Source organism: Clupea harengus, chromosome 8 (genome assembly GCF_900700415.2).
Source record: "Clupea harengus chromosome 8, Ch_v2.0.2, whole genome shotgun sequence".
NCBI classification, from domain to species: domain Eukaryota; kingdom Metazoa; phylum Chordata; class Actinopteri; order Clupeiformes; family Clupeidae; genus Clupea; species Clupea harengus.
Window position 1 is genome coordinate 23,380,242 of NC_045159.1, and position 25,000 is coordinate 23,405,241.

Below are 25,000 nucleotides of genomic sequence, written 5' to 3' on the forward strand. Positions count from 1 at the left end.
CAGAGACTCTTCCCCCAGAGACAGTCTGACGACGCCTCCCTCTTCACCTGGACACAGTTACGCTCCCTCAACGCAGGACTGTGGTTCCTCAAGGTACACGCTCTTTCTCAGGGGTGGCAGATTTCCCAGTTATACTCTCTTAAAGCAGGACTTTGGTTCCTCAAGGTACGAGCTCTTTCCTCTGAAGAAACTCCCTCTATTCCTTGTTTCTGTCAGATACACTTCAAATGAAGCTGGTTATTCGTCCCACAGTACTTGTTTTTGTAATGTATGTTGTGTTTGTAATTGGTGTTTTTTGCATATCAATAGTATTTTCCATTTTTTTGGGAGTCACCTAACAAATTGGAACATGGGCCTATATTCAGCCTAAATGCCACTTTATGTACACATATGAGAGGCTGTAATATTAAAACTCTTCATTCATTCATTCATTCATTCATTTATCACGTGAGTCCATTGGGCCTGAGGACTACTGGAGTGGGTCTGTGGGTGAGAGGACAACTGGACTGTGTGTTGGTGCCAGTTCTCACGCTGCGTCTGGTTCTGCAGGAGGACCCGTTCTGGACGGTGTCGTCCATGTCCCCGCGGGAGCGGCGGCGTGCGGGGAACCAGACGGTGTGCAGCTTGGCCGATCTGCTCCGGCTGGCTGTCAAGGCCAACTGCTCGGTGCTGTTCAGCCTCCGCCGGCCCCCCCCTGGACACCCCCGCTACAACCTCTGGATCATCGACACCCTCCGGGTGGTGCAGAGGTCCGGCATCCCGCTGGACAAGGTCAGACCTGCGGCCGTGTTTCATGCTTACAGTATATTTACACACATTGGCTTGTTTATTTACAGTATACTTCTATATAATTATTGTGATGGTGCTTTGGCAGACCAGGTTCAGCTCTTGGGTTCTGTAAAGCATCTTGAGTCAATGTCCGGTGTTATAAGTTAATATATAAGGAATTTAATTGGATTGAGTCATTTTATGAAAAGGTATTACCAGTGCAGGCAAGGGTTGGATCTCATCGTTATGTATTTGATATGCTCCCTGAGAATCTCATTGTCATGTATCCTTCATACTGCTATCACCATATATCAGCCACCCTGTTGTGTTACACACGTTAGATATAAAGACCTTATACATGTAACCTGCTGAAGCCCAGAACGTCCTACAGGGCTCCCATGTCAGCTGAAGTGTGTTATTGTTTTGGGACACAAATAGAGTGTGTGTGTGTGTGTGTGTGTGTGTGTGTGTGTGTGTGTGTGTGTGTGTGTGTGTGTGTGTGTGTGTGTGTGTGTGTGTGTGTGTGTGTGTGTCTGTTTCCTCTCGTGTGGGGGATCAATGCCCCAGAGAGAACAGGCAGACAGTTACAGGAAGCCACACCCCTGTGTGGCAAGCTGTGTTTTCTGAAGCTATGTTGCTCACATTAAAGGTTTGTGTGTGTGTGTGTGTTTGGTCTGTGTTTTTTTTTTTTTTTGGGTCATAGACATGATATATATGTGTGTGGCACTGGAACAGTGTTGCTGATGGTATGAGTATCAGTGTGTGTGTGTGGGGGGGGGGGATCTGTATTCTGATTGTGTATGTGTGTGTTCAGTCTGGATTTTTGGTCATGGACATGGTGTGTGCGTGTGCGTGTGCGTGTGCATGTGCGTGTGCGTGTGCGTGTGCTTGTGCGTGTGCGTGTGGGTGTGCGTGTGCGTGTGTGTGTGCGTGTGCATGTGCGTGTGCAGGTGCGTGTGGGTGTGTGTACTTCCTAGGCCTATCATATGTGTGATATGCGTGTGCTTCCTGGCTCTGTATTGGTGATGATGATAATGTATAATGTTTTCCTGTAGGTGTGTCTGTCTGTGTGTGTGTGTGTGTGTGTGTGTGTGTGTGTGTTCTAGAGCTGTGTTGCTGATGATGTGTCTCTGTGTGTGTGTGTCTCCTGGCCCTGGTTTGGTGCCTGCAGGTGATGGCTAACAGTGAGGTACATATGTGTGTGTGTTTTGTGTGTGTGTGTTTGTGTGTGTGTGTGTGTGTGTGTCTTCTGAATCTGTGTTTTCATGCCGGTGACGTTGTCCGCCTGCAGGTGATGTGGACCCCTGACGCCGACAGAGAGAAGGTCCGGCGTGAGGCCCCTCGGCTCCGGCAGACGTCCCAGAGGAAGCTGACCCTGAAGGAGCTCCGACAGAAAGGCATCACTGCTGTCACACTCCACTACAGCCAGGCTCTCCTGCCAGACATCAGGTCCAGACATCCTCCACAGTCCTACACATGACGTAGTTAGTAGTGTTTTAGACGGGGCGTAGTTAGTAGTGCTTTAGATGGGGCGTAGGGTAGTTAGTAGTGTTTTAGATGGGGCATAGTTAGTAGTGTTTTAGATGGGGCGTAGTTAGTAGTGCTTTAGATGGGGCGTAGTTAGTAGTGCTTTAGATGGGGCATAGGGTAGTTAGTAGTGTTTTAGATGGGGCATAGTTAGTAGTTAGTAGTGTTTTAGATGGGGCGTTGTCAGTAGTGTTTTAGATGGGGCGTAGTTAGTAGTGTTTTAGATGGGGCATAGTTAGTAGTTAGTAGTGTTTTAGATGGGGCGTAGTTAGTAGAGTTTTAGATGGGGCGTAGTTAGTAGTGTTTTAGATGGGGCATAGTTAGTAGTGTTTTAGATGGGGCGTAGTTAGTAGTGTTTTAGATGGGGCATAGTTAGTAGTGTTTTAGATGGGGCGTAGTTAGTAGTGTTTTAGATGGGGCATAGTTAGTAGTGTTTTAGATGGGGCATAGTTAGTAGTTAGTAGTGTTTTAGATGGGGCATAGTTAGTAGTGTTTTAGATGGGGCATAGTTAGTAGTGTTTTAGATGGGGCGTAGTTAGTAGTGTTTTAGATGGGGCATAGTTAGTAGTTAGTAGTGTTTTAGATGGGGCATAGTTAGTAGTTAGTAGTGTTTTAGATGGGGCATAGTTAGTAGTTAGTAGTGTTTTAGATGGGGCATAGTTAGTAGTTAGTAGTGTTTTAGATGGGGCATAGTTAGTAGTTAGTAGTGTTTTAGATGGGGCATAGTTAGTAGTTAGTAGTGTTTTAGATGGGGCATAGTTAGTAGTTAGTAGTGTTTTAGATGGGGCGTAGGGTAGTTAGTAGTGTTTTAGATGGGGCATAGTTAGTAGTTAGTAGTGTTTTAGATGGGGCATAGTTAGTAGTTAGTAGTGTTTTAGATGGGGCATAGTTAGTAGTTAGTAGTGTTTTAGATGGGGCATAGTTAGTAGTTAGTAGTGTTTTAGATGGGGCATAGTTAGTAGTTAGTAGTGTTTTAGATGAGGCGTAGTTAGTAGTGCTTTAGATGGGGCATAGGGTAGTTAGTAGTGTTTTAGATGGGGCATAGGGTAGTTAGTAGTGTTTTAGACGGGGCATAGTTAGTAGTGTTTTAGATGGGGCATAGTTAGTAGTGCTTTAGATGGGGCGTAGTTAGTAGTGTTTTAGATGGGCGTAGGGTAGTTAGTAGTGTTTTAGATGGGGCATAGTCAATGGTGGTTATATGCAGGGTGAGGTCTTCCATCGCCTACTTCTTGCTCTAGGACAGGGTTTCCCAAACTTTTTACAGTCCCGTACCCCTTCAGACATTGAATCTCTTGCTATGTGCCCACCCCCCACCCCCCCGCACTCCAATTTTTTTCATGTTTGTATTTTTGGCATTGCGACTGGGATATTCAGACTATTTTAGATGTCGTGTCTATTTATAGGTCAGTTTGAAAATGTAATGGGCTGTTTCACTTTGAAAAAGCAAATCAAATTGTTTTCCCCGCGTACCCCTTACGTCCCTTTGCGTACCCCTGGGGGTACGCGTACCCCAGTTTGGGAAACACTGCTCTAGGAGATTCAGGCGTTGGGCTCTAGGAGGTTCAGGTATTGGCCTCCCAGGGGGTGCAGGCACTGGGCTCTAAAGCACCGTGAGACAATGTGAATTGTTAATGCAATATATAAATAAATACAATTTTAAAATTGAACTGATTTAAACTGAACTTTTAGTATGTGTGTGTGTGTGTTTGTGATTGACAGGCAGTACTTGGGGAGTAACATGAGTGTGAATGTGCAGACGGTGAACGACCCCTGGCTCTTCTCTGTGTTATGGTGCAGTGGCGTGACATCAGTCTCCTCGGAAGCCCCCAACATTCTCAAAGATGTGCCTTACCCTATATGGCTCCTGGTAGGGCTCCACCTCATGGAGTTGATCTCTGTATGATTCACAGCAAATATTGTACCAGTAGGGACGATGCATTTGGTGCACGATGTGCCCAGTAAAGGTTAATGTAATATTGTGAATGCCTGACAAAGCCTTTTAGATTGGAAAACAGCATGAAACATTTATACAGGTCACAGGCATGCATGTTGCTCTTCCTTGGTCCTCTCTTACCTCAGTTTTCTTCTTATTCACTGTAAGATGAGGGTATCCCTTGGTGTGCTGTAATGTGAGTAGTGTCACTTTAATGCTACAGTGACACCTAGTGGTGTGGTGACGCCTAACATCTCTTCCTCTTGTTTTTTTTGCAGAGCCCAGATGCATACTACCTGATCTGGATAGCCTGTGTTTTAGTCTCCTTTGCTGCTGTTGTTGCAATATTTGTACATCAAAAGTAAGACATCTCCATGGCCCATGCATTTGGCATTTTAGAGAAGTGTGCACCGTAGATGCTAGCTATGCTTGATCTGCTTTATCTAGCGGCTATTATAAACAACTCCATATATTAGATTGATGGCATTACAGCATTACACCTGGTGAGCTCTTTCTTTTTTCTTTCTTTCTTTCTTTTTTCTTTCTTTCTTTCTTTCTTTCTTTCTGTCTCTTTCTCTTGACCCCACTCTCACTGAGGGTCTGACTCACTCACTGACCTTTGACCCAACTCCCACTGAGGGTCTGACTCACTCACTGACCTTTGACCCCACTCTCACTGACCTTTGACCCCACTCTCACTGACCTTTGACCCCACTCTCACTGACCTTTTCTCTTATTGTGCTCTAGTTGTGTGCGCCATGCTTTAACACATTTGCTTCTGCTCAACTGAACTCAACTAACCTCAACTGAACAGTCTGATCTCCCTCTTTTTTCCCCTCTCTCTCCCTCTCTTTCCTCTCTTGCTCTCTCTCCCCCCCTCTATTCCCTCTCTTTCTTGCACCGTCTCTTTCTCTCTCTCTTTTCTCTTTCTCTCTCTCCTTTCTTTCTCCTCTCCCTCTCTTCTCTCTCTCTCCCTGCCTTCCCTCTCTCTTCACTCTCTTCTCCCTCTCCCTTTCTTTCTCTCCCTCTCTTTCTCTCACTCCCTCTCCTTCTCTCTCCCTCTCTCTTCTCCCTCTTCTTTCTCTCTTTTGTTTGCTGCCTCTGCTTTCTGCCTCTTCTGCATGCCTCTTTTTCTCCACCACGTTCTGCCATCGCTCAGCTTTCACATGATCAGGTAATTTGCCTCTGCAGTCGGGGACATGACCTTTCTCTGGCTCTGGTGACTAGTGTGTGACTCAGTGTCATTATGTTACTAGTTCTGTTTTCTGAGTGCATTTTAAATGATTGTTTTATTAGTATTGCAAACATTCTGAACATATACGTAACATTGTTTGGAGGAAGAAGTTGTGTGGTAAATCTCACCCAGCAGCAGCAGCAGCAGCAGCAGCAGCGGTGGTGGTTCTGAGGTGCTGGGACTGACGGTGATGTTTGTGCTCTCACTCTAGATGGAAAATGAGTGGGATGCGGAGCTACAACCCCGAGCAGATCATGCTGAGCGCCGTGGTGCGCAGGCCCAGCCGCGACGTCAACATCATGAAGGAGAAGCTCATCTTCTCAGGTGAGGCCCAGACCCTGCTCTGAGGCTCCTTTAGATGTCCAATAGTTACTTTAGATGCTTAGTGTTTCCTTTACATTCACAGTGGTTCCTTTAGATCAGTGTTTCCCAAACTTTGTACAGTCCTGTACCCCTAATCTCTAGCTACGTACCCCCCCCCCCCCCCCCCCCCCATATATATATTTTTCACCACAGGTTAATGAGAAGAGTGTGCTTGAGAGGATGCACATAACTCTGCAATGTCTGGCTGAATTTTAGAAAGTTTTAAATCATTTTCCACACAGTCTGTGCCTGTATTTTCTTTTCACTGAGGTGCGTTGTTATGTCGCGTTTGACAATGTCTGTCACACCGAGTTGATTTGCACACACAAAAGCTAGTAGCTTGGCTAGCAACAACTGTACTGCTGCTGACATCCTGATCCGAGGTAGACTTGGAAGAGCAACCTGGGTTGTAGGCCTTCTACTAGTAGTAGCTGTTGGTGTCTATGGACCGGGGATTAACTCTTTTTAACCATTTATCCATTTTCGTGCAGCAAACGGAATGAGCTCTCCCTTCTCTACACAGGGCATCAGCGAGTGGGATTCTGACGAGAGCTAACCGCAGTGTAATTATTTCGCTGAACACTACAATATACATGAGTATGTTTTTGGCATTGTGACTGGGATATTCAGACTGTTTAAGATGTCATGTCTATTTATAGGTCAGTTTGAAAATGTAATGGGCTGTTTCACTTTGAAAATGCAAATCACATTTTTTCCCCCCGCGTACCCCTTACATCCCTTTGCGTACCCCAGTTTGGGAAACACTGCTTTAGATGTTCTATGATCCTTTCTGATGCTCAGTGGTTCCTGTAAATTCACAGCGGTTCCTTTAGATGTTCTAGGGTCAGTAGTTCCTTTAGATGTTCTGTCATTCTTTCAGATGCTCAATAGTTCCTCTCGATGGTTGGTGCTTCCTTTCCATGTAGGCTACTGAGTAGTTTGAAATGTATATTAATGTGTGAAGGTTCTTTTTTTCTACATCCTTGCTTACCTCATGAGCTTCTTATTGACTCTGAGGCGAGAGTGTTCTATCACACAGTGAAAGGGCCGCCAGCACACTCATTAGTTGTGTTTGTCGAGGGCAGTGTGGACAATGACAAACTGTAACAGTGAAAATGTCTCTGCTCTTCTTCTTTGATAGAAATAAACAGTGGTGTGGGGAGCACGGATGAGTTGTCGATGTTCGCTGAGAACGGATACGTTCGTTACACGCACGGTGGCATTCCCCACTGACCGCTGCACGCACGCCAGCATTCCCCACTGATCCACTGGGACAGGCCCGGGCAGTAGCATTCCCCACTGATCCACTGGGACAGGTCCTAACAGTAGTGTGCGAACTGCTAACTGAACTAGAAAATATCACAGAAGGAAAACAAAATACATGGACTCTTTTTTTTTATTTACCTTGTTATTTACCTTGTTTTATGAACTTGTTTTGTATTTATGGCACTGATGGTTGGTATGTTTTCTATTGGGGAAATGTGTGTAAGAGCTGTCTGCACCTATCTTTTCTCTGCACTACACTTGGTTTGACCATGGTTGATCTTTATTCACTGAAGTTGAAGTTGAATGTTGTGTTGAATTGCTATGGGTCTTGTTGGTCCAGTCAATGTGTATAACCTAGAAGGTAGTTTATTCCGAAAATCCCCATGTCATACTTTTAGGATTTTATTCCTCAATTTCACGGGGGTTGTGAAGCTTGTATTTTTATTGACGTTTGTATAATGGACTTTCACGTTGCTGCCTTTATTGTAATTGCTGTATGGAAAAGTAGAAAAGTAGATAACCAAAACCTTAGAAAAGGATCATACTTATTGGCAGCAACTGTCTAAACAATGCGTTGTAAAGTATTGCAAAAAGTGAACAGAAAAAGTGTCTTAAATGAATACTCTTTATTTGTTACATGTCGCTGAAGTATGTTGTAGTTTCCAGGAAAAAAAGCAGATCAACTTTGGACATCTCTGACAGACGGACATATCTGTCTGCAATGTGAAACTCAATGACTGTGATTGTTACCATTGTACATTTACACTATATTATCTTGTTGGAGTGTTGGTATACGGATTCACACACATGCACAAACACACACGCACACACACACATACACATGCATACTTTTTTTTACCTCATTGTGCTATCCTACTTTTTGTTAAATAAGCTACAGTTATTGTTAAGAATACATCTAGAATGTTGCTTTATAGGAGAACGATGTTCACTTGGCTAAAGTGTATTTGTCTTTGTGATGCATGTAGGCCGCTGTCCTTTCATCTTTTTTGTCAAATGTGCATCAGGTAGAAACACTGTTTCAACATTCAAGTGCTTCGTTGAATGAACACTAGGACCATACATGGTGTGTGCGTGTGTGTGTGCGTGTGTGTGTGTGTGTGTGTGTGTGCGTGTGTGTGTGTGTGCGTGTGTGTGTGTGTGTGTCTGTGTGTGTGTGTGTATCAGCATTTCTATAATAGCTTCATGACATTTCACACAGCTTTGAGGGCATTTCCTGTCTCTCAAGAACAAGAAGGCCAGCCTGCACAGTGAGGACAGAAGATGAAAGACCAGACAACACTGAGCTCCGATCTGCATGTGTTCAGGATTTATCTTAGATATGTGTAGGGGTGTATAGTCCTTCTAGTCCTTCTGGAAAGGCTGATTCCCTAAATGCTCAACTTTTGGAGGCAAAAACTGCAGAGGACTACTTTTAAGGATTTTGTAAATGCCTTTATAAAATATATCGGAAGTAGAGTGTCAGTTTGTTATCATATTTGCATATGGCATACTGAATTTATTTATTTACTAAAGATAACTGGACAATGAGATTTCACCTACCAGTTGTTAAATCGTTTTATCGTGGCTCCTGGCAATTTAATGAGTTACTGCATTCACATTCCTTTAACCTAGTATCAGGCATCAGACTTGAGCTACTTTTTTGCCAACTATACAAGAAGGATACAAGAATACGCAGTTTTGTAGCACCATTCTCCTTCAGTCTGACCATGACGAAATAAACTTTTTGTATTTGTTTTGTTTTTTTATCAGGAAAATGTGACAGACTCTATTGCATCTTATTGCAGCTGTTGTTTACAATCAATCATAAACAACAAATGTTGATTTGCTGATTTTATTTGCTGGTCTGTGCATTAGATGGAAGAAGGGACTCTGAGCTTCACTGCAACAGTTCAGGATGTTGGTGGCTACGAAGTGGTTGAATGTGTGATGTCACCTCCACTGGAGGGCGGAGGATGACCTTACCCTAAATTACTTGGAAATCATACAATACTTTAGTGTAACGGCTCTGCACATTTCCACTCAGCATCTCTATAGGACAGTAAAACTGCACATTGTGTTGATTTATTTAATAAAGTTGTGTAAAAAATAACAATCCCTGCGTCTAGTTCTTTAGTAGCCTGTGTGTGTTCAAATGTTTGTGTTCATAGTTCAGTCTAAGTGGGGTCACCAATGAGGGCTAATATTACCTAAAAGCCCATGAGTGTTGCCAAAATGTCCCTGACAATTAAGATTTGGAAGCAACGGGTACCTCTGCAGTCTATTCTGTTGTTCTAGGTAGTGTGTTTATCTATGTTGTGGTAAAATCAGTAAATTCATTGAAAGTATGTGATGAATGGATTTGTTTATTTTAAGTTCTTCATTTTCTTTCTAAAATGTAATACAAAGAATGCTAAAAATGTTTCTTGATTTAAAAAAATGAATTGTTTAAATTCTGACACTGCCAAGGGATGGAAAGCCCCTTGATTCAGAAAAAGAAGTTAATTTACGTCTACCGTGCGTCCTATCATATACAACACATCTAAACGGATGATGCGCTCAGATCGAGATGGTCGGGTCTCACCCACAAATTAGGTTCCACTAGGCATCTCTCCCTGCACAGCACGGAGTACGTGCCACACAGAATCACAAACAAACCTTTAAACTGTTTATTTTATACATGAAATATAACAGGTTCGTCTCAGCCATGCATTGGGCCAGACAATAAAGACAAATATTTACACAACTGATTTTTCCCCACATTGATTAGATTCTGCCCGGTGGCACCCGGCTACGGCCCAGTTACGGCTCAGATTCGGCCCATGGGTGGTGATCTCTGGGCTGTATTTCTTTAAATACATTTAACACCACACTGAAGTTTCTAAAGAAGAAATAACAAATTCCTCAACACAGACACAACAAACCAATCATTTGAACTCACTCCGAAACGCTGCTAAACTCGTGGCATGATGGGATTCCCATGCATGTGATGGTCAGCGGTGCAGAAGACACAAGCGCACACGGTACAACAATCAAATGCTACAAAAGAACAGCCTGCCAATATGTCTGAGCTGAAGCAGTGACCTCCCGATGACACCACAGCACATGAGTACGTGAAGAGAGTAGACCAGCCAACTCTGGAGAGTCTTGTGTGTGTGTGTGTGTGTGTGAGAGTGTGTGTGTGTGTGTGTGTGTGTGTGTGTATGTGTGTGTGTGTGTGTGTGTGTGTGTATGTGTGTGTATGTTTGTGTGTGTGTGTGTGTGTGTGTGTGTATGTGTGTGTATGTTTGTGTGTGTGTGTGTGGGGGGAGGGGGCATCATCAGGCCTCCGCTGGTGAGGAGCTGAGTGCTAACAGGTTGTCCGTGTCGTCTTTGCTGTTGTCTGAGACGTCTGAGGGGATGTAGCACCCAGAGTCGCGCGGGCAGTCCTTCAGCTCAGCCTTCAGGGCCTCTGATGGAGACGTGGACTCCTCGTTCGCCTCGCCATCTTTTGGGGTACAAACAACAAACAACAACAACAACACAAAGCTTTAGTTTTGACATTTTTTTTCCACAGTCAGCGTGTTAGCGAGTGTTTTCACAGAAACATCAGCACAGATAACAGATACGCCTGCGTGCCAACCGCACTAACCTCAAGTCCACTTCCTGTCTGAGTTTCATGAGCACGCCATGGCTTTCTGATGCATGTTTACTTGACGTACTCTATCCCATGCACCACATTCTGGTTGTATATACTGCTTTTTTGTCACAGAGACAATGTAAAACATTTAAAAAAAAATGGTAAGGTACAAAAACCTGACTTGGACAAGTGAAATGATGCAGTAGAATGCAAAGGTTTGTGCCCCCCTGGTCAACATCTGGATGAACTGATCTCCAAGGGGCATAACGTTAAAGATGAAACCTTTTAAGCAAGAACGGTGTGGCACCATGCAAAGGTTTGGACACCCCAAGAGATTTGAGCTCTCGGACAGCTTCTACCAACGTCTCAGACCTTAATTAATGAGCGTGTTAGGGCTATGGCTTGTTCACAATTATTCTTAAGAAAGGCCAGGTGATGCAGATTTCAAAGCTTTATAAATGCCCTGGTTCCTCAAACAGTCAGCAGCCCCGGGCTCCTCTCAGCAGCTGCCTAGCGCTCTGCTTAGCAGCCACAAAGCAGCAGGAGGCTATAAGAAGTTACCGAAGTGAGGAGAAGCTATAAGATAATAGCAAACTGTTTTCAGGTAGCCATTTCCTCAGTTCGTAATGTAATTAAGAGATGGCAGTTAACAGGAACGCTGGAGGTCAAGTTGAGGTGTGGAAGACAAAGAAAACCTTCAGAGAGAACTACCTGCAGGATTGCTAGAAAGTAGGGCTGGGCAACGATTAAAAGTTTTAATCGCGATTAATCGCATGATTTCCCTGATTAATCACGATTAATCGCATTTGTATACGCAAAATCCAATAATGAATTCAAAAGTAGTGTATAGCGCACTTTTATTTTAAATGTTCTGCCATATGAACGAAAGTGCCATAACATTTGTTGTGCAAACACTTTTAACATCAGCATTTTAATACAGTAGCAGTTAAATAAAATATTAACAGCAGAAACATTTTACTTTCATCAGGGAGCAGCATAACCAGTCTATGTTCAGTACCAAATGTCCCTGTTAGAGTGAGAAACCAGAAAACACTTTCAGTGCAGTTTGTCAATTCCTAGAACTTGACACTGTTATTTTAAATGCATTGCCATATGAACTAAAGTGCCATAACATTTGTTGTGCAAACACTTAACATCAGCATTTTTATATAGTAGCAGTTAAATAAAATAAATACTTTGTGTAAATCTCAACTTAAACAATGTTATCAAAACAAACACAAAACTAAAGCTTATTGCCACTGCACATGGCATTAATGTTAGAGTGTGGTGAAGCACCAAAAAGTTCACTGCTGTACGTAGTCTGCCAAAGCCTCACTCCACTGTCTGTTTCGTTGAATGATTTGCTGGTATCAACTGTGTGTTTTGCATTTAGGTGATATTTTAGATTATTAGTTATTTTAGATATTTAGTTATTTCAGTGAATGAGCTGTGGGAGCAGCAGAAAAGTGAGCGTCTAGCAGCGATTATCACATGTATGTATATATGTCTATGGCGATTTTAGCCTAACTATCGAGATTCTAAGTAACATGGAGACAAAACTTTGTTTGGTACTGCACGTAGATCATAAACCCTTGAATATACAAACGACTCAATGAAATCGGTTGAGAAATGTAAACGCTATAGTGCTTTTTATCCAGAAACACCGCAGCTCCACCGTTCACTTGCGGTTGTTTACAGTCCAGTCTGCACCTCCCCAAGATGGCGGCGAGTTGGCACGTCGCAGCAACGTTCTGAAGCAGTCAATGGGGCGTCTATGTATATATGTCTATGTCCTTCTCCATGTTTGTTTATCCGCCCATTCTTTTCTTTTCCGGTTCCGCAGCAGTCAGCAGCAGACTTTTACAAAATAAAAGCCTGTGAGCAACAGACTTTTACAATAATAAAATAAATAATAAAACCTGCGTTAATGCGCGATAAAATTATTGTCGCCGTTAAATAATTGATGCGTTAACGCGATAATAACGCGTTAACTTGCCCAGCCCTACTAGAAAGACAAATGAAAATCCCTGTTTGACTGCAAAAGACCTTCAGGAGGATTTAGCAGACTCTGGTGTGTTGCTGTACCTTTCTACTGTGCAGCGACACCTACACAAATTAGAAAACTTTTACCGCGTTCTCACCACAAAAGTAAGTGTCAAATGTTTGCAAAGTAACATCCAAACAAGCCTGATACATTTTGGAAACAATGTTCAAATACTTCTATTTAGATGGAGGACAAAACGATTATGGATCGGCGGAGAAAGCTATAGATCTGTTAAAACGGAGTCTTTGCTGTAGTTTCCCGTGATGTAGAGATATAATCTCAGACACCGTGATTGAGTGATTGGGCTTGTGTGCAAACTTTTATTTTGAGCACTTTTCAAAAGTCAGGGGGGGGGGAGACATCTTGCTTAAAATATTGAAGAAATGTGAAATCTTTAATTTCATGCTGTAACGCTGAAATCAGGTTTTCCTTAGCTGTTCACAGTAACACAAATGCTGACCACAGGTGGCCAAACTTGTGTATGTGGGAATTTCTCTGCTTGTGCATAATTCTGCTCTTGAACAGAGAAACTGTTAATAAATGCTAGAGTACATAGACTTCACCTGGACCAGTAAGATGATATGTAAGAACTCTGCTTTTACATAGTGACTTTCCTGTCAGAGAAATTGTAAAAAAAAAAAAAAAGGTACAGAAACCTGACTTGGACCATCTCTTTGTAGGAGCTTTCACATAGTGCATTTCTTGTCATAGAGAAAATGTTAAACATTTTAAAATGTAAAAAAAAAAATGGTTATATACATAAACTTGACTTGCATGTGATGTGAATTCATCTACTGTCACTTATGACTACCGCACTCACGGTCTGTGTCGTGGATGCACTCGGAGGCGGCGAGTAGCCTGTGTCTGTGCTCAGGGTCGGTTATGTTCAGCTCAATGAGGTGCTTCTCCTTCAGTTCTTTCAGGTCCTCCACTGTCTGGTATCCGTTGAGCATCAGAGACGAGGCGTGTTCCTGTAGATACAAACCAGACTGACCTGAGAAAACAGCAGCGTTTCAACACAGAACCTCTATCTCTATCTGACTACTGATCAGAGACGAGGAACGTTCCTTCACAAACCAAACAAGACAAACTGAACTGACCTGACTATTTTTTTTTCTTCCAAACGTCAGTGTTTCCACACAGACTCTAACAGAATCTATCTGACAGGTCTACCAGTGTAGCACATCCTGTCTGACAACATCTGACATCTGAAAAACCAAATCAGCTAAAAACACACAACACTGATGCTGCTTGGAGTGGTTGCACAGACTGACCTCAGCTCACCTCTTAATTAAGATGAAAAGAGTCAGTCTGCAACAGTTTTGACGTTTCAAGCACAACAAAGATTGACAGATAACAACAAACCCTGGAACAGATATAATCAGATCTAATCTTGAGTTGGCCCTAGTCTAACATGGGTCTATATGATTTGGACCTGGTCTAAGATGGTTCTATGTGATTTGGACCTGGTCTAAGATGGTTCTATGTGATTTGGACCTGGTCTAAGATGGGTCTATGTGATTTGGCCCTGGTCAAACATGGGTCTATGTGATTTGGCCCTGGTCTAACATGGTTCTATGTGATTTGGCCCTGGTCAAACATGGGTCTATCTGGTCTAACATGAATCTGCCAGCTCTGGGCCAGATGCACGTCGGATGCAGCTTCACTGTTGGTTGAGCACAGGACCTCTTCTGGACTCACCTCCAGGTTGAGGCAAGCCAGAAGCTCCAGTAAGGTGTTGGGCCGCGGCCTCTTGCATCTCCCCTGGGGGTTCACTCTCCGCCGGGGCTCCGGGGCCTTCTCCACCAGCACGTCCACATATATGAACTTAAAGTTGCCCACTCTGTGGTTTAGCATGCCTGTCCATATCCCCATGGGCGGTTTACTGACGATATTAATCACATCCCCCACCTGCAAACAAGGACGTTTAAGAAATGGAAAATGTGGCTGTTATGAAACCGTGATAAAATGAATCCTGAAGAAATAAATGAACATGCGATAGAATGCCACGAATGTTCTTGAAAATCAGATACGACTGATGTAGAGAAACACGTCACAAAGAAAACAGCAGAAGATAAATGCCCTGACTCTGTAGCGGTCTGGTTACCTTGAGTCTGAGGGACTCTGTGTCGTACGGACTGGGGACAAAGTCTGTGTGCACTCGGGCTCTGCCACAGAACTGCCCTGTGAAGGGCACCTCTTCCTCCAGCCTGAGGCTGTCTCTGTTGCTGGAGCCTTCAGAGCCGCTGGTGATGCCGCCTGCCAAGCAGTAACACACAGTAAAAACACAGTTAAAACACAGCACACCTCAGCACAGAAACCCTCTGGGAGAGAGTTTAAAGATGTGTGCTATGCAATGGTAAACATATCAATGCTTATCAACGCACTAATGCTTTAGAGACCAGGTGATCACAACATATTTACAACATGTATTTATTTATTTAGACCAAAAACCATGTCTACTTTATTTTTGACTTTACCCATGTATGTTCTTTCACTACTGGGTGCTAACCAGAACCCGGCATGTTGCTAGTGCTAACCCTTTTAGTAATAAGCTTGTTCTTAGATCTAGAATTCAATTGTTTGTGTAGCTGTGGGTTATGTCAAATATATCACATTAGAATTCTAGAATTAGAGTCAGAATGCTATAACGGATAGGATTAGAATGCTATGATTGAGACGCTTTAATCTATTTGTGGCGGAACCGAACAGAGAACTGAGAGGTAGAGTCCTACTGGATGAACTCTGTCCACTGTTGAGGCTGTAGAGACTCTCCAGTGAGTTGCTGGACCTCCTGCAAGCTCTGGCCAAAGTGTTGCTTGCGTCTGCGTCTCCTTCTGTCTCATGGTCTCCCTCTGTGTCCTCTCCCTGGATGACATTTACAAGTTCCTTTATGCTTTTATTCAAAGTGAGTAACAGTACAGATCTATGGACATATATGATGCTTTACAAGTCAGCTGTGAGCCAGAGACGCTACATCAGAGAGAGAACAATCAGATGCTCTGACGTTGGGTGTGAGTGCTTTAGAAAGTGAAATCAAATAAGAGCCTGGCGCCTTTGCCATCACACGCTTAATTCTACATGTGCCAAAGCGGCTCAGTCTCCCGGTTTACACAAGGGCGTGGTCCTCCCCCTGCACCCTCAACCCCCCCCCCCCCCCCCCTCGAGCAAAGACTTTAATCCCCACACGAGCTTCCTTACCATTTATAACTGAGACATGAGAGGTGTGTGTAATCCATCTTCACATGCTCCTCTATGGCTGTTTATAAGAAAAGGCCTTGCACTGAAGCAGTGTGTTTTTTCGGGTGAAAAAAGGTCCCTGAATAACTTCATGGTGGTTTTAAGCGGAATCCTAATAGTGATGTAGTATGTGTGCTCTACTAGTCTAAGCCACTGATCTACATTCTTTCCCTGGAGTGCACTCTGTGAATCCCCCTCTGTCTCTGTCATCAGTGACACACTCAGAAACAAACGCTGACAGAGAACAGTAATCTTGCTATGGTGAAGGACTCCAACTCACCCCTTCCTCCGACAGGGCTTTGATGTACTTTCTCCCCATTCGTTTGCGCATGGTCATAGAGATGGCTTTCATCTTCCTGCTGATGGTCCCCTGTCTCATCTGGTCTGCTTCAGGGGTCTCTGGTGCCTCTGCTGAGGACTGCAGTACAGGCGTACACACGTACACACGCACGCACACACACACACACACACACACACACACACACACACACACAAACACACACACACACACACACACACACACACACACACACACACACACACACACACACACACACACACACACACAGAAGCCGTGATTCCACTATCAGGCCAGTGCAAGCTAGGGCTATATTCGCGCAAAACGGAGCGAATGGCCTGTGGCCTCAAGCGCGAGAACAAAAAACATTTGCACTTCTACTATCTGGCCGATAGCCCCTCAGGTTTGTGATAATCTAGTCTAGTCTCAATTGACCTATGGCTAAGCCCCGCCCCTCGAACGTAGATGAGCCAATGGCAGTTTAGTAACAACTGCACTCGGACATCTTGAGTTTACAACTCCATAGAGTAGTATTAGAAACAGTAACTAAGGGGGGCGGGGCTTAGCCATAGGTCAATTGTGAGTAAAGTTAATGGTAGCCTGTTTACAGCGCACCATGCCGCGAATTGCATGTTAATAGTGCAGTGCAATAAATTAGCTTCAACAATCACGCAGTAATTTAATGTTAATTAAACATCCATACATATTGTGTACTTTTGAGCCAGCTGCTATTTTTTAACTGAAATATGTTGAAATTAGATCCATAAATCATTTCATACACTGTTATAATCACAGTATTTCTTAAGTTGTGATTAGTAGTACCCCGGTAATTCATTGATAAAGACAAAGTAAGATCCACACTGAGCCTGCTGCTACGTGTGCGTATGTAATATAAACCACTTAATTTTACAATAAAAGCGCTAGCGATCATATGCCATCAAATTAAGGGAAAGTACATTTAAGGAATACCTTAACACATACAAAAGATTGCTGTAAGGATTAAGGTGAAATGTATATTAATATAATTATACTTATACTGGTCATGAGCCTTAGTGTTTAAAAAGAGAAAACATTTGCCAGTCGTACCACAGCAGCTCCGTTCTCCTCAGGTTTGGCTTGTCGAGCATGTCTGAACGTCTCAAATTTACCAAAGCTGGACGATCTCTGTGCAAACAAAAACAGACAAAGACAAGCACATTTGCACTTCACAGAAATGGCAAGTTGTTTCAGGTAACTTATACGAGGTAAAACCCCTGTGTTAAAATATGCATAGACTGGATCGCACAGTACTATACAGTTTGCTGAGGTTGCAGGTAGTCCCAGCCAGGTTTTTTCAATAGTAAAATTTGCAAATCCAACATTCATGCCACTTCTCAGAGAACATATTTTGATCATATTAATAATAATTTAAATCATGCTGATCATTTAGCGAGAGGTCAACCTATTTGTAATGCAATAATTTAAATATCTGTCTCTTGACCAACCGCTACTCTGGTTTACTTTGACCTTTTTCCTCTATTTGTCTTTTTCTAGCGTCAATAAATATAAAAACTGAATTAATCATTTCACACAAATGTCCCCTTACCTTTGGTTTATTCCTTGGTTTGTCAGAGGCATTTGACGCATTTCTATGTAGCATGTTTTTCGTTTCGTTTAGTTTATTTCATGAAACTTGTTTCTCGTTTCTGCCTGTGTCCGAGGAGGTGTCAAAACTTGAGGCGGAGGAGCGACACACTTCCGCTGCTCGGGGCAGGATGTGAGTGTCATAGCAAGCTCTTAATCTTTCATCAAAGACACAAAGTTGTGACCTTTTTATTGGGGGCCTACATGCAACGCCAGGAAGCTAAACTTGCACAAAAGAGAATAGTTTTCATCAATAATATGACTAAATCATATATTTAGAGATGCATATTTGTATTATATATGATTGAAAAAGCTAAAAGAGACGCAAAAAGGTACCAATAACCAAGAGATGGTTCCTCTTATGCGTCCTCATTCATTTTCTTTACAAGAGAGTTTTTCAGTGTGACACTGCAATGTTCTAGTTTCCGTTTGTTATTACATCATTTAGATTTGCATCACCATTTCCTTAAAGGAAGGTTAAAGACTGGCACATGAGCAAGACTGGCATTATGAAAGAATAAACTACCTTCCTTGACCAGACATATAAATCAGCCCTTGTGAAGATGAACACTTTCACCCTCTCCATAGACGGGCGCCATACCCTGCCCCACTCAGATTAAGAGCCTTGGTGTCATGCTGGACAGTCCCCTTTCTTTCTCCAGTCATACAAACAGTGTCTCCCAGATTGCCTTTTTGCATTTGCAAAATATCTCCAGACAACGCCCTGCTTGAACACAAAACTCCGCGGACGTCTTATGCCACTGCTTAGGTCACGTCACACACTGACCACTGCGCTGACTTTGTAGCACGGATTATAACATGTTGAAAGTCCACCGAACATGTCACACCCCTGCTGATTCAATTACACTGGCTCCCTGTGGCCCAACGGATAAACTTTAAAATCTTATTATTAACATTTATCTCATTTAGATAAAGAGATAACGTTTACACTAACACATTTAGACTTACACTCCCTCTCCCTCTCTGTGGTCTTCATCAGCAGGTCTACTGGCACTGCCAGCCATCACTGCCAGGGCCTTCTCCTATGCTATATATGCTATATATTTATCCCTGCACTTCTCGCACTCTCCACTTCTTCTTTGCACTACTGTTGTGCAACATTTCACAGCTACTGTATATAGCCATTCCGCCTTGTACATACTTTTTTAAAATCCTTAGCCCATTGCACTGTTGCACTGTTTGTTTGTTTGTATTGCATTGTATTGTATTGTGTTGTATATTTTGTGTAAGCACACTGAGAGTCACTTTACCAAGTCAAATTCCTTGTTTGTGCAAACTTACTTGGCCAATAAAACCTGATTCTGATTCTGATTCTGCTGCACCCATCAAACTCAGCACAATGGGTGCCAGGGCCTTCTCCTATGCTGCACCCAAATTTTGGAACTCACGTCCCCCTCACACTCACACACTGGACTCCATCACAGAATTCAAGCTGCTCTTTATAACCCATCTTAGTAACTAGCTCACTCACTTTAACCGCATCATTGGAATCTTATATCATACTGCCACACTGATTTTAACTCACTGCTAAGCGGTGCTCTGTTGCGTACTGCATGTCTTACGGTTGTTTTACTGGGTTTTACTGGGTGCTTTGGTGCTTATTCTATATTTTATTAGTGATCTTAAGTGATATAAGGTTCTTCTTCTTCTTTTTATTACTATTATCATTTTTATTATGATTATTATTACCACTGCAGAAACAAAGGCTGAGGATGGTCCAACATCACATCACGGATGTTTTTAAAGTCTCTCTAGGTAGACTTCAGACATGACACTTAATGGCCAAAAACCCTTTACAAAAAGGATCACCAGCAGGAACTGTTTCAATTACATATGTGTCAATAACCATAAGAAATGTCCATAACCATTACACAACAAAAACAACATGGAGCCACAATGACCAGCAGAGGTGTCACAATAATTCAGCCAATACAAATCTTAAGACTGTTTCAGGCTGTGAAGATATCAACAGTATAACACCGAACACAGCTCAATCGCCCCTGACCCATAACCGACTTGAAACCTTTGGGTTCTACACAAGGTAAATGATTAAGATTGGTTTGAAGGTGGCTTGTTAAAAAAAATGCTGATGCTGATTAAATGGCTGTTTGACATTGGTTGTATTGACCTGTAACATGTGCTCATTTAGCAGAGCCACTTTTATCCAGAGCCACTTCCAGTTCAATCCTATGTGTGCTGTCCCTGGGATTCAAGTCCATGTGGGCACCTTGATCTACCAGTTGAACCACCTGCAGCCTAGAACCCCCCCCCCCCCCCCCCCCCCCGGCCTCTGAGCCAGACCCTAACTCAGACTCACCATGGTGTCGGTCATCTCCAGGTGGGCGAGGGAGTGGACGACACGCTGGGGGGTCACCTGCTCGCATCCGCTCCCGCCCCCCCGCCCGCGGCCCAGTTCCTGGACGAGGCTCTCGTACCTCTCCCGGGTGGTGCCGCGCGGCAGCGTGAAGTCGAAGCTGTACAGGTGCGGGTCGGGCCGCGGCCTCTGGCAGGTGTGGTAGGTGCTGTCCCAGGGCAGAGGGCTGATCTCAGGGCTTATCCACTGGTGCTGCTGGGGAAGCCTGGGAGTCCAGGGCAACTCCAGGGTGTCCATGGCAACACTGCAGCGTTCTCTACTCTGCTGCTGCTGCTGATGCGGATGCTGCTGCTGCTGCTGCTGATGCGGATGCTTTTGATGCTGATGCGGATGTGTGAGTTCCTTCCCTGGTTTCCGCTCAGGCTTCTTGCCAAGGCCAATGCAAGTGATGACGGGACTGTCCTCCTTAAGCACAACATCTGTTGTGGGACCTAGATGGATGGATGTATAGATCATTTATATAACACAGGCCTATCCTGGGACTGTCTTTCTGCAGCATCTGTTGTGTGATGTATATGGGATTGCATACAGTTTTATATGTGTATAATATGATTCATATAATATGTATATAATTCCTAAATAAAAGATATAACATAGACATTTTTTTTTTTTTTAAATGTAGGGATGGGTGTTAACTACTGTATATGTTTTATTTATTTGATAGTATCTTAGCTGGTTCTTTAATTAGCTAGCTGTATTTATAATTATTTTTTGTTTTTGTTTGTCTGAACGAACGTTTGCTTCTACACACAGGACATCAGACCTTTGTCGCTTGTGTCCGGGAGAGCCTTCCCCTCCTCCGTGCTGTTCTGGCTCACTCTCTTCACCCGCACCAGTTTCTGGATCTTCTTCAGTGTTCCCCGCGACTCCGACGCCTCCCCCTCTGCCTCCGAGGCCTGACCAGAGGCAATTAGGATCATTACTGACACCGCTTTGGAGTGGCACGCGGGCAATGTGAGAGATTAAGGCAAAGGCACTGTGTTTGGCACTGGGTATGTGTATGTGTGTGTGTGTGTGTGTGTTTGGGATATACCCGGAAGTGGAATTACTTGCTCTTTAGAACTCACACGCTGTGAGTTCACGGCCTTTTCTGACCTCTTGGTCACCTCACAGCCTTTGCACATCTAGTCCATAAGCCCAAGAGTATCTCTAAAGCTGACCTGCTTCTAGCGATGAAAATTCCCTGCACTACCCTCTGATGGTATTTCAAATAAGAATTATAAATCAGTGATGTTATAGTTTAAATATGAAAAAGTCCAGTCTAAATAAAGAATGGACTCATTCCCATTTAATAATACAAGACGAGAAGTTACATTATTTGTGGAAGTGGTCATAGGGCCACTCTCTCACCTTCCTGTTATCCTCAGTCTATTCCTACACCTAAATTAGGACAATTAGGGCCACCATGATTAATACAATACTGACATTAAGATTACGACATCTGTGATTTTGCAACATAAGAATCGACCATCCTAGCTAAAAAAGACAGAAAGCAAGGTGAGTTTAGATAAAGGATGTAGTCATGGTACCCGTGGGTGACAAGTGTGATTACTGGTGAGTAAATGGTGAGTAGTAGTGATTATTCTGCTGTCCAGCGGTTTGATGTGAGGCGTGCGTACAAAGGCGTGCACTCAGACGAGGCAGGAGTGTGACCCCGGTGCCAACATCTCCGCAACACTCTGACATGCAGCCGTGTGAAACAAGGATTAAGCAGGGCTCACAAGCAAGCACACACACACACACACACATAACATAACATACACACACCACACACACAATCTAACACACACACCACCACCACCATCTGTGCCTCGTTACGAATGACGATCATTCCTGCTAAGTGATTGCCCCGTGCTTTTGACTAATGCCTCGTTGCATTGTTTAACACGCCCCACTGCAGCTCCCTGTGAGCGGGGCTGTGCTCTCTGAGCCATGCAGACGTCCCCCGACAGCCACACACACACCGCCCCGTCTGCGGCTCCTGACTGGGAATGACTGAAACAATTAACAGATAAACTCACTCACCACGTCCCGACTCTCTGAGGGTTCCCGGTTCGGGTTCCAGGCCTCGAAGTTCACCATCTGTAGGAGGTGGAGCACACACTCAATATAAAACAGACACCCTTCATTTCTGAGGGGATTTCTCCTGGGGATGCTACATAGATGTCAGGCAGGGTCATATAAGGGGTTCGCTAGGATTCATACCAACAGATTGAGAGAAGTTATCCACATTAAGCAGGACTTTAAATACCTTAAAGGATGTTGTATGATTTCACAGACAAGTAAGATGAATGTGGATACAGTTGAGGGAGTTTTTTTTCTGACTCCCCAGTAATCCTGCAGTATTAGTCAAATATTCTATCTATCTGCTCTCTGCACTCAGCGATTAGAAAAATGATGAGTTTGTATTTATTCATGCCTGTGTGTGTGTGTGTCTGTGTGTCTGTGTGTGTGTGAAGGTGACATTGAGCGACAGCTCACACAATTCAATGAGTCCTAGATTAATGGACTGCATTAGCAAGATGAACGCTCCAATCACAAGATGATTATGTCACGCAAGGACAACACAGTTTTCCCCGCTTGCTCTCATTCATCTGATATGTGACATGGCGCCCGCTCGTGTCCTCGGCTCTCCTCAAACTGTGGGCTGTGCCCCAACACACCTCTAGTATCCAGGCCCCCAGGTTTCTGCTAAATCTTATCAAATGCCTCCCTTGATTGTTGCATAACATTGCACTACCTACACAACACATCACAGGATGGTTGCATTAACTAGCACTTATTAACAGCAGCTGTTAGCATTACTAACACATTTAAAGGTAAAGGACTGGTATTTAGACGCCTTTATCCAAAGCGATGTAGAGAACATCTGCAGGAGTCGAACCCACTGCGCCCATTTACACGTATTACCGTGCTTTATTACGGTTTCATGTTTGTTGGTGCGGATGTTAATGTTACATTTTTACTGATGAATTAAGTGTGTTTTGAACATTGGAACACACACACACACACACACACACACACACACGCACACACACACACTGTATTCTGATGTGTTTTGTGTTTACAATGGGTCTTGTCTTACCGGGATAGTTTGACCTCTCTCTCTCCTCTCTAAGGTGAGCTGTCGGACTTTGTCTTCCTCAGGTAATAGTCTTGCTTGAAGGAGGTCCTTGTCCATCACTGCAAAAGTGGCAGTCACAGAAAACAATTCAAAGTCTGACTTATCCATGACATCACTAGTTCGAATTCTGCCATAGCCGGGGTGAGAAAACAATGGCCATGCAATCGGTTGATAGAATGTGGCCTGCATGGTTGCATGTGTGGATGCATGCATGCATACGCATGTGTGTGTGTGCATGTGTGTGTGTGCATGTGTGAGAAAGAGCTTCTGTGCATTTCATCCTTTGTGTGTGTGTGTGTGTGTGTTTGTGTGTCTCTCTGCTTGACCAAAAGGACCTGGCACGAGCTATAACATCTGCAGCATCAAACTGGCCACTGTCGTGTGGCCTCTTTGACCCCTTCTGTCAGAGTTCACGCTACCCCCACCCTCCCCTCTCATTAACCAGCTGTTGGCAAATCCTCCACTTTAAACACATCACACAGGCATTAGAGAGGCATTGTGACATCACACCCACCTAATCCTGCCAGACACATGGAACTCCCAGATTCTACAGAGAGAACATATATATATAAACACAAGCACAGACACACACACACACACAGACACACACACACAGACACACACACAGACACACAACCCCCCCCCCCCCCACACACACACACACACACAGACACACACACCCCCCCACACACACAGACACACACACCCACACAGACACACACACACAGACACACACACACACACACACACACACACACACAGACACACACACACACACACACAGACACACACACACAGACACACAGACACACACACACACACAGACACACACAACCCCCCCCCCCACACACACACACACACACACACACAATCCCCCCCCCCACACACACACACACACAGACACACACACCCCCACACACAGAGAGAGACACACACACACAACATTGATTCCTTACCTTTATTCTGACCATTCTTGGTTTGAACCCAGACCTCTTTCTGTCTGGAAGCCTGCCAGTACACGTTACTACAATCTGGAATATCTGCACAGAGAGGAGAGAGGGGTGTGGGCAGAGACATTAAGCTTTTTATAGTAGAGGCAGAGCACTGGGACGACCAAAAGAAATGAAACTGAGCTCCAAAAGCAAAGTGCTTTGCCAAGTAGGTTTGTAAAACACACACACACACACACTCAAAGAGAGAGAGAGAGAGAGAAACACACACACACACACACACACACACACACACACACACACTCAAAGAGAGAGAGAGAGAGAGAGAGAGACACACACACACACACACACACATTTGTGACAGTCTGGGCTCAGTAAGATACATGGTGGAAAAATATGCTTGATCTGATGAACGAATAGGGAAAACAGAGGATAACAGAGGGGAGCGATGGAAGTCATACTCACCTAGAGCCTCGTTGGCTGTAGATAACCTCCCCTCAACTATGTGTGACCTGTAATAACCCCCCAGAGAGTTACTGGAGATTGAGACAAAACTGTGTGTGGTATTCTATTGAAAACAGTACGATAGAGAACCAAATCATGCTGATAATAAAGAGAA

At 43.9% G+C, this 25,000-nt stretch overlaps 3 protein-coding genes across 9 annotated transcripts in view; 1 reads left to right on the forward strand and 2 right to left on the reverse strand.

Annotated features, from left to right (window-relative positions):
• Nucleotides 1-9,201, forward strand: part of gdpd5a (glycerophosphodiester phosphodiesterase domain containing 5a) — a 29,772-nt gene extending 20,571 nt beyond the window's left edge. For 2 of the 6 annotated variants that reach the window (XM_042708547.1, XM_031572394.2), the window contains exons 10-17: nt 1-93; nt 550-771; nt 2,060-2,217; nt 4,015-4,162; nt 4,507-4,589; nt 5,388-5,402; nt 5,674-5,786; nt 6,967-9,201. The exon at nt 1-93 is cut by the window's left edge and continues 58 nt beyond it. In XM_042708547.1, coding sequence (XP_042564481.1) covers nt 1-93; nt 550-771; nt 2,060-2,217; nt 4,015-4,162; nt 4,507-4,589; nt 5,388-5,402; nt 5,674-5,786; nt 6,967-7,058 — 924 coding nt within the window. In that variant the 3' untranslated portion in view covers nt 7,059-9,201. Of the gene's footprint in view, nt 94-549; nt 772-2,059; nt 2,218-4,014; nt 4,163-4,506; nt 4,590-5,387; nt 5,403-5,673; nt 5,787-6,316 lie in introns of all 6 variants that reach the window. The other 4 variants (XM_042708549.1, XM_042708550.1, XM_042708548.1 and 1 more) reach the window with 4 other exon arrangements.
• Nucleotides 9,202-10,330: 1,129 nt separating this feature from the next.
• On the reverse strand, nt 10,331-19,035 carry samsn1b (SAM domain, SH3 domain and nuclear localisation signals 1b). 2 transcript variants are annotated; one of them, XM_031572397.1, is made up of 8 exons: nt 17,875-19,035; nt 17,376-17,453; nt 16,272-16,409; nt 15,487-15,619; nt 14,859-15,010; nt 14,453-14,662; nt 13,572-13,722; nt 10,331-10,575 (listed from the first exon to the last, which is right to left on the reverse strand). In XM_031572397.1, exons 1-8 carry the CDS (start codon nt 17,926-17,928, stop codon nt 10,409-10,411), a joined length of 1,083 nt encoding a protein of 360 aa, XP_031428257.1. In that variant the 5' UTR covers nt 17,929-19,035; the 3' UTR covers nt 10,331-10,408. The 2 variants fall into 2 exon arrangements, with proteins under 2 accessions (XP_031428257.1, XP_042564485.1); XM_042708551.1 differs by having other exon boundaries at nt 17,376-19,035.
• Nucleotides 19,036-20,235: 1,200 nt separating this feature from the next.
• Nucleotides 20,236-25,000, reverse strand: part of LOC122133097 — an 8,625-nt gene continuing 3,860 nt past the window's right edge. The window contains exons 4-9 of the mRNA XM_042708506.1: nt 24,847-24,893; nt 24,388-24,471; nt 23,393-23,490; nt 22,333-22,389; nt 21,071-21,203; nt 20,236-20,738 (exon numbers count right to left, since the gene is read on the reverse strand). Of these exons, the coding sequence (XP_042564440.1) occupies nt 20,236-20,738; nt 21,071-21,203; nt 22,333-22,389; nt 23,393-23,490; nt 24,388-24,471; nt 24,847-24,893 (922 nt within the window). The remainder of the gene's footprint in view (nt 20,739-21,070; nt 21,204-22,332; nt 22,390-23,392; nt 23,491-24,387; nt 24,472-24,846; nt 24,894-25,000) is intronic.

Coding starts and splice junctions, on each gene's coding strand:
- samsn1b (XM_042708551.1), bottom strand. CDS start 17,684: ATGATCAAAATATGTTCTCTGAGAAGTGGCATGAATGTTGGATTTGCA. Junction 16,410..17,375: donor AGGAGAACGGAGCTGCTGTG/GTACGACTGGCA, acceptor CCTGTACTGCAG/TCCTCAGCAGAGGCACCAGA. Junction 15,011..15,486: donor CAGTGGACAGAGTTCATCCA/GTAGGACTCTAC, acceptor ACTGCTTGGCAG/GCGGCATCACCAGCGGCTCT.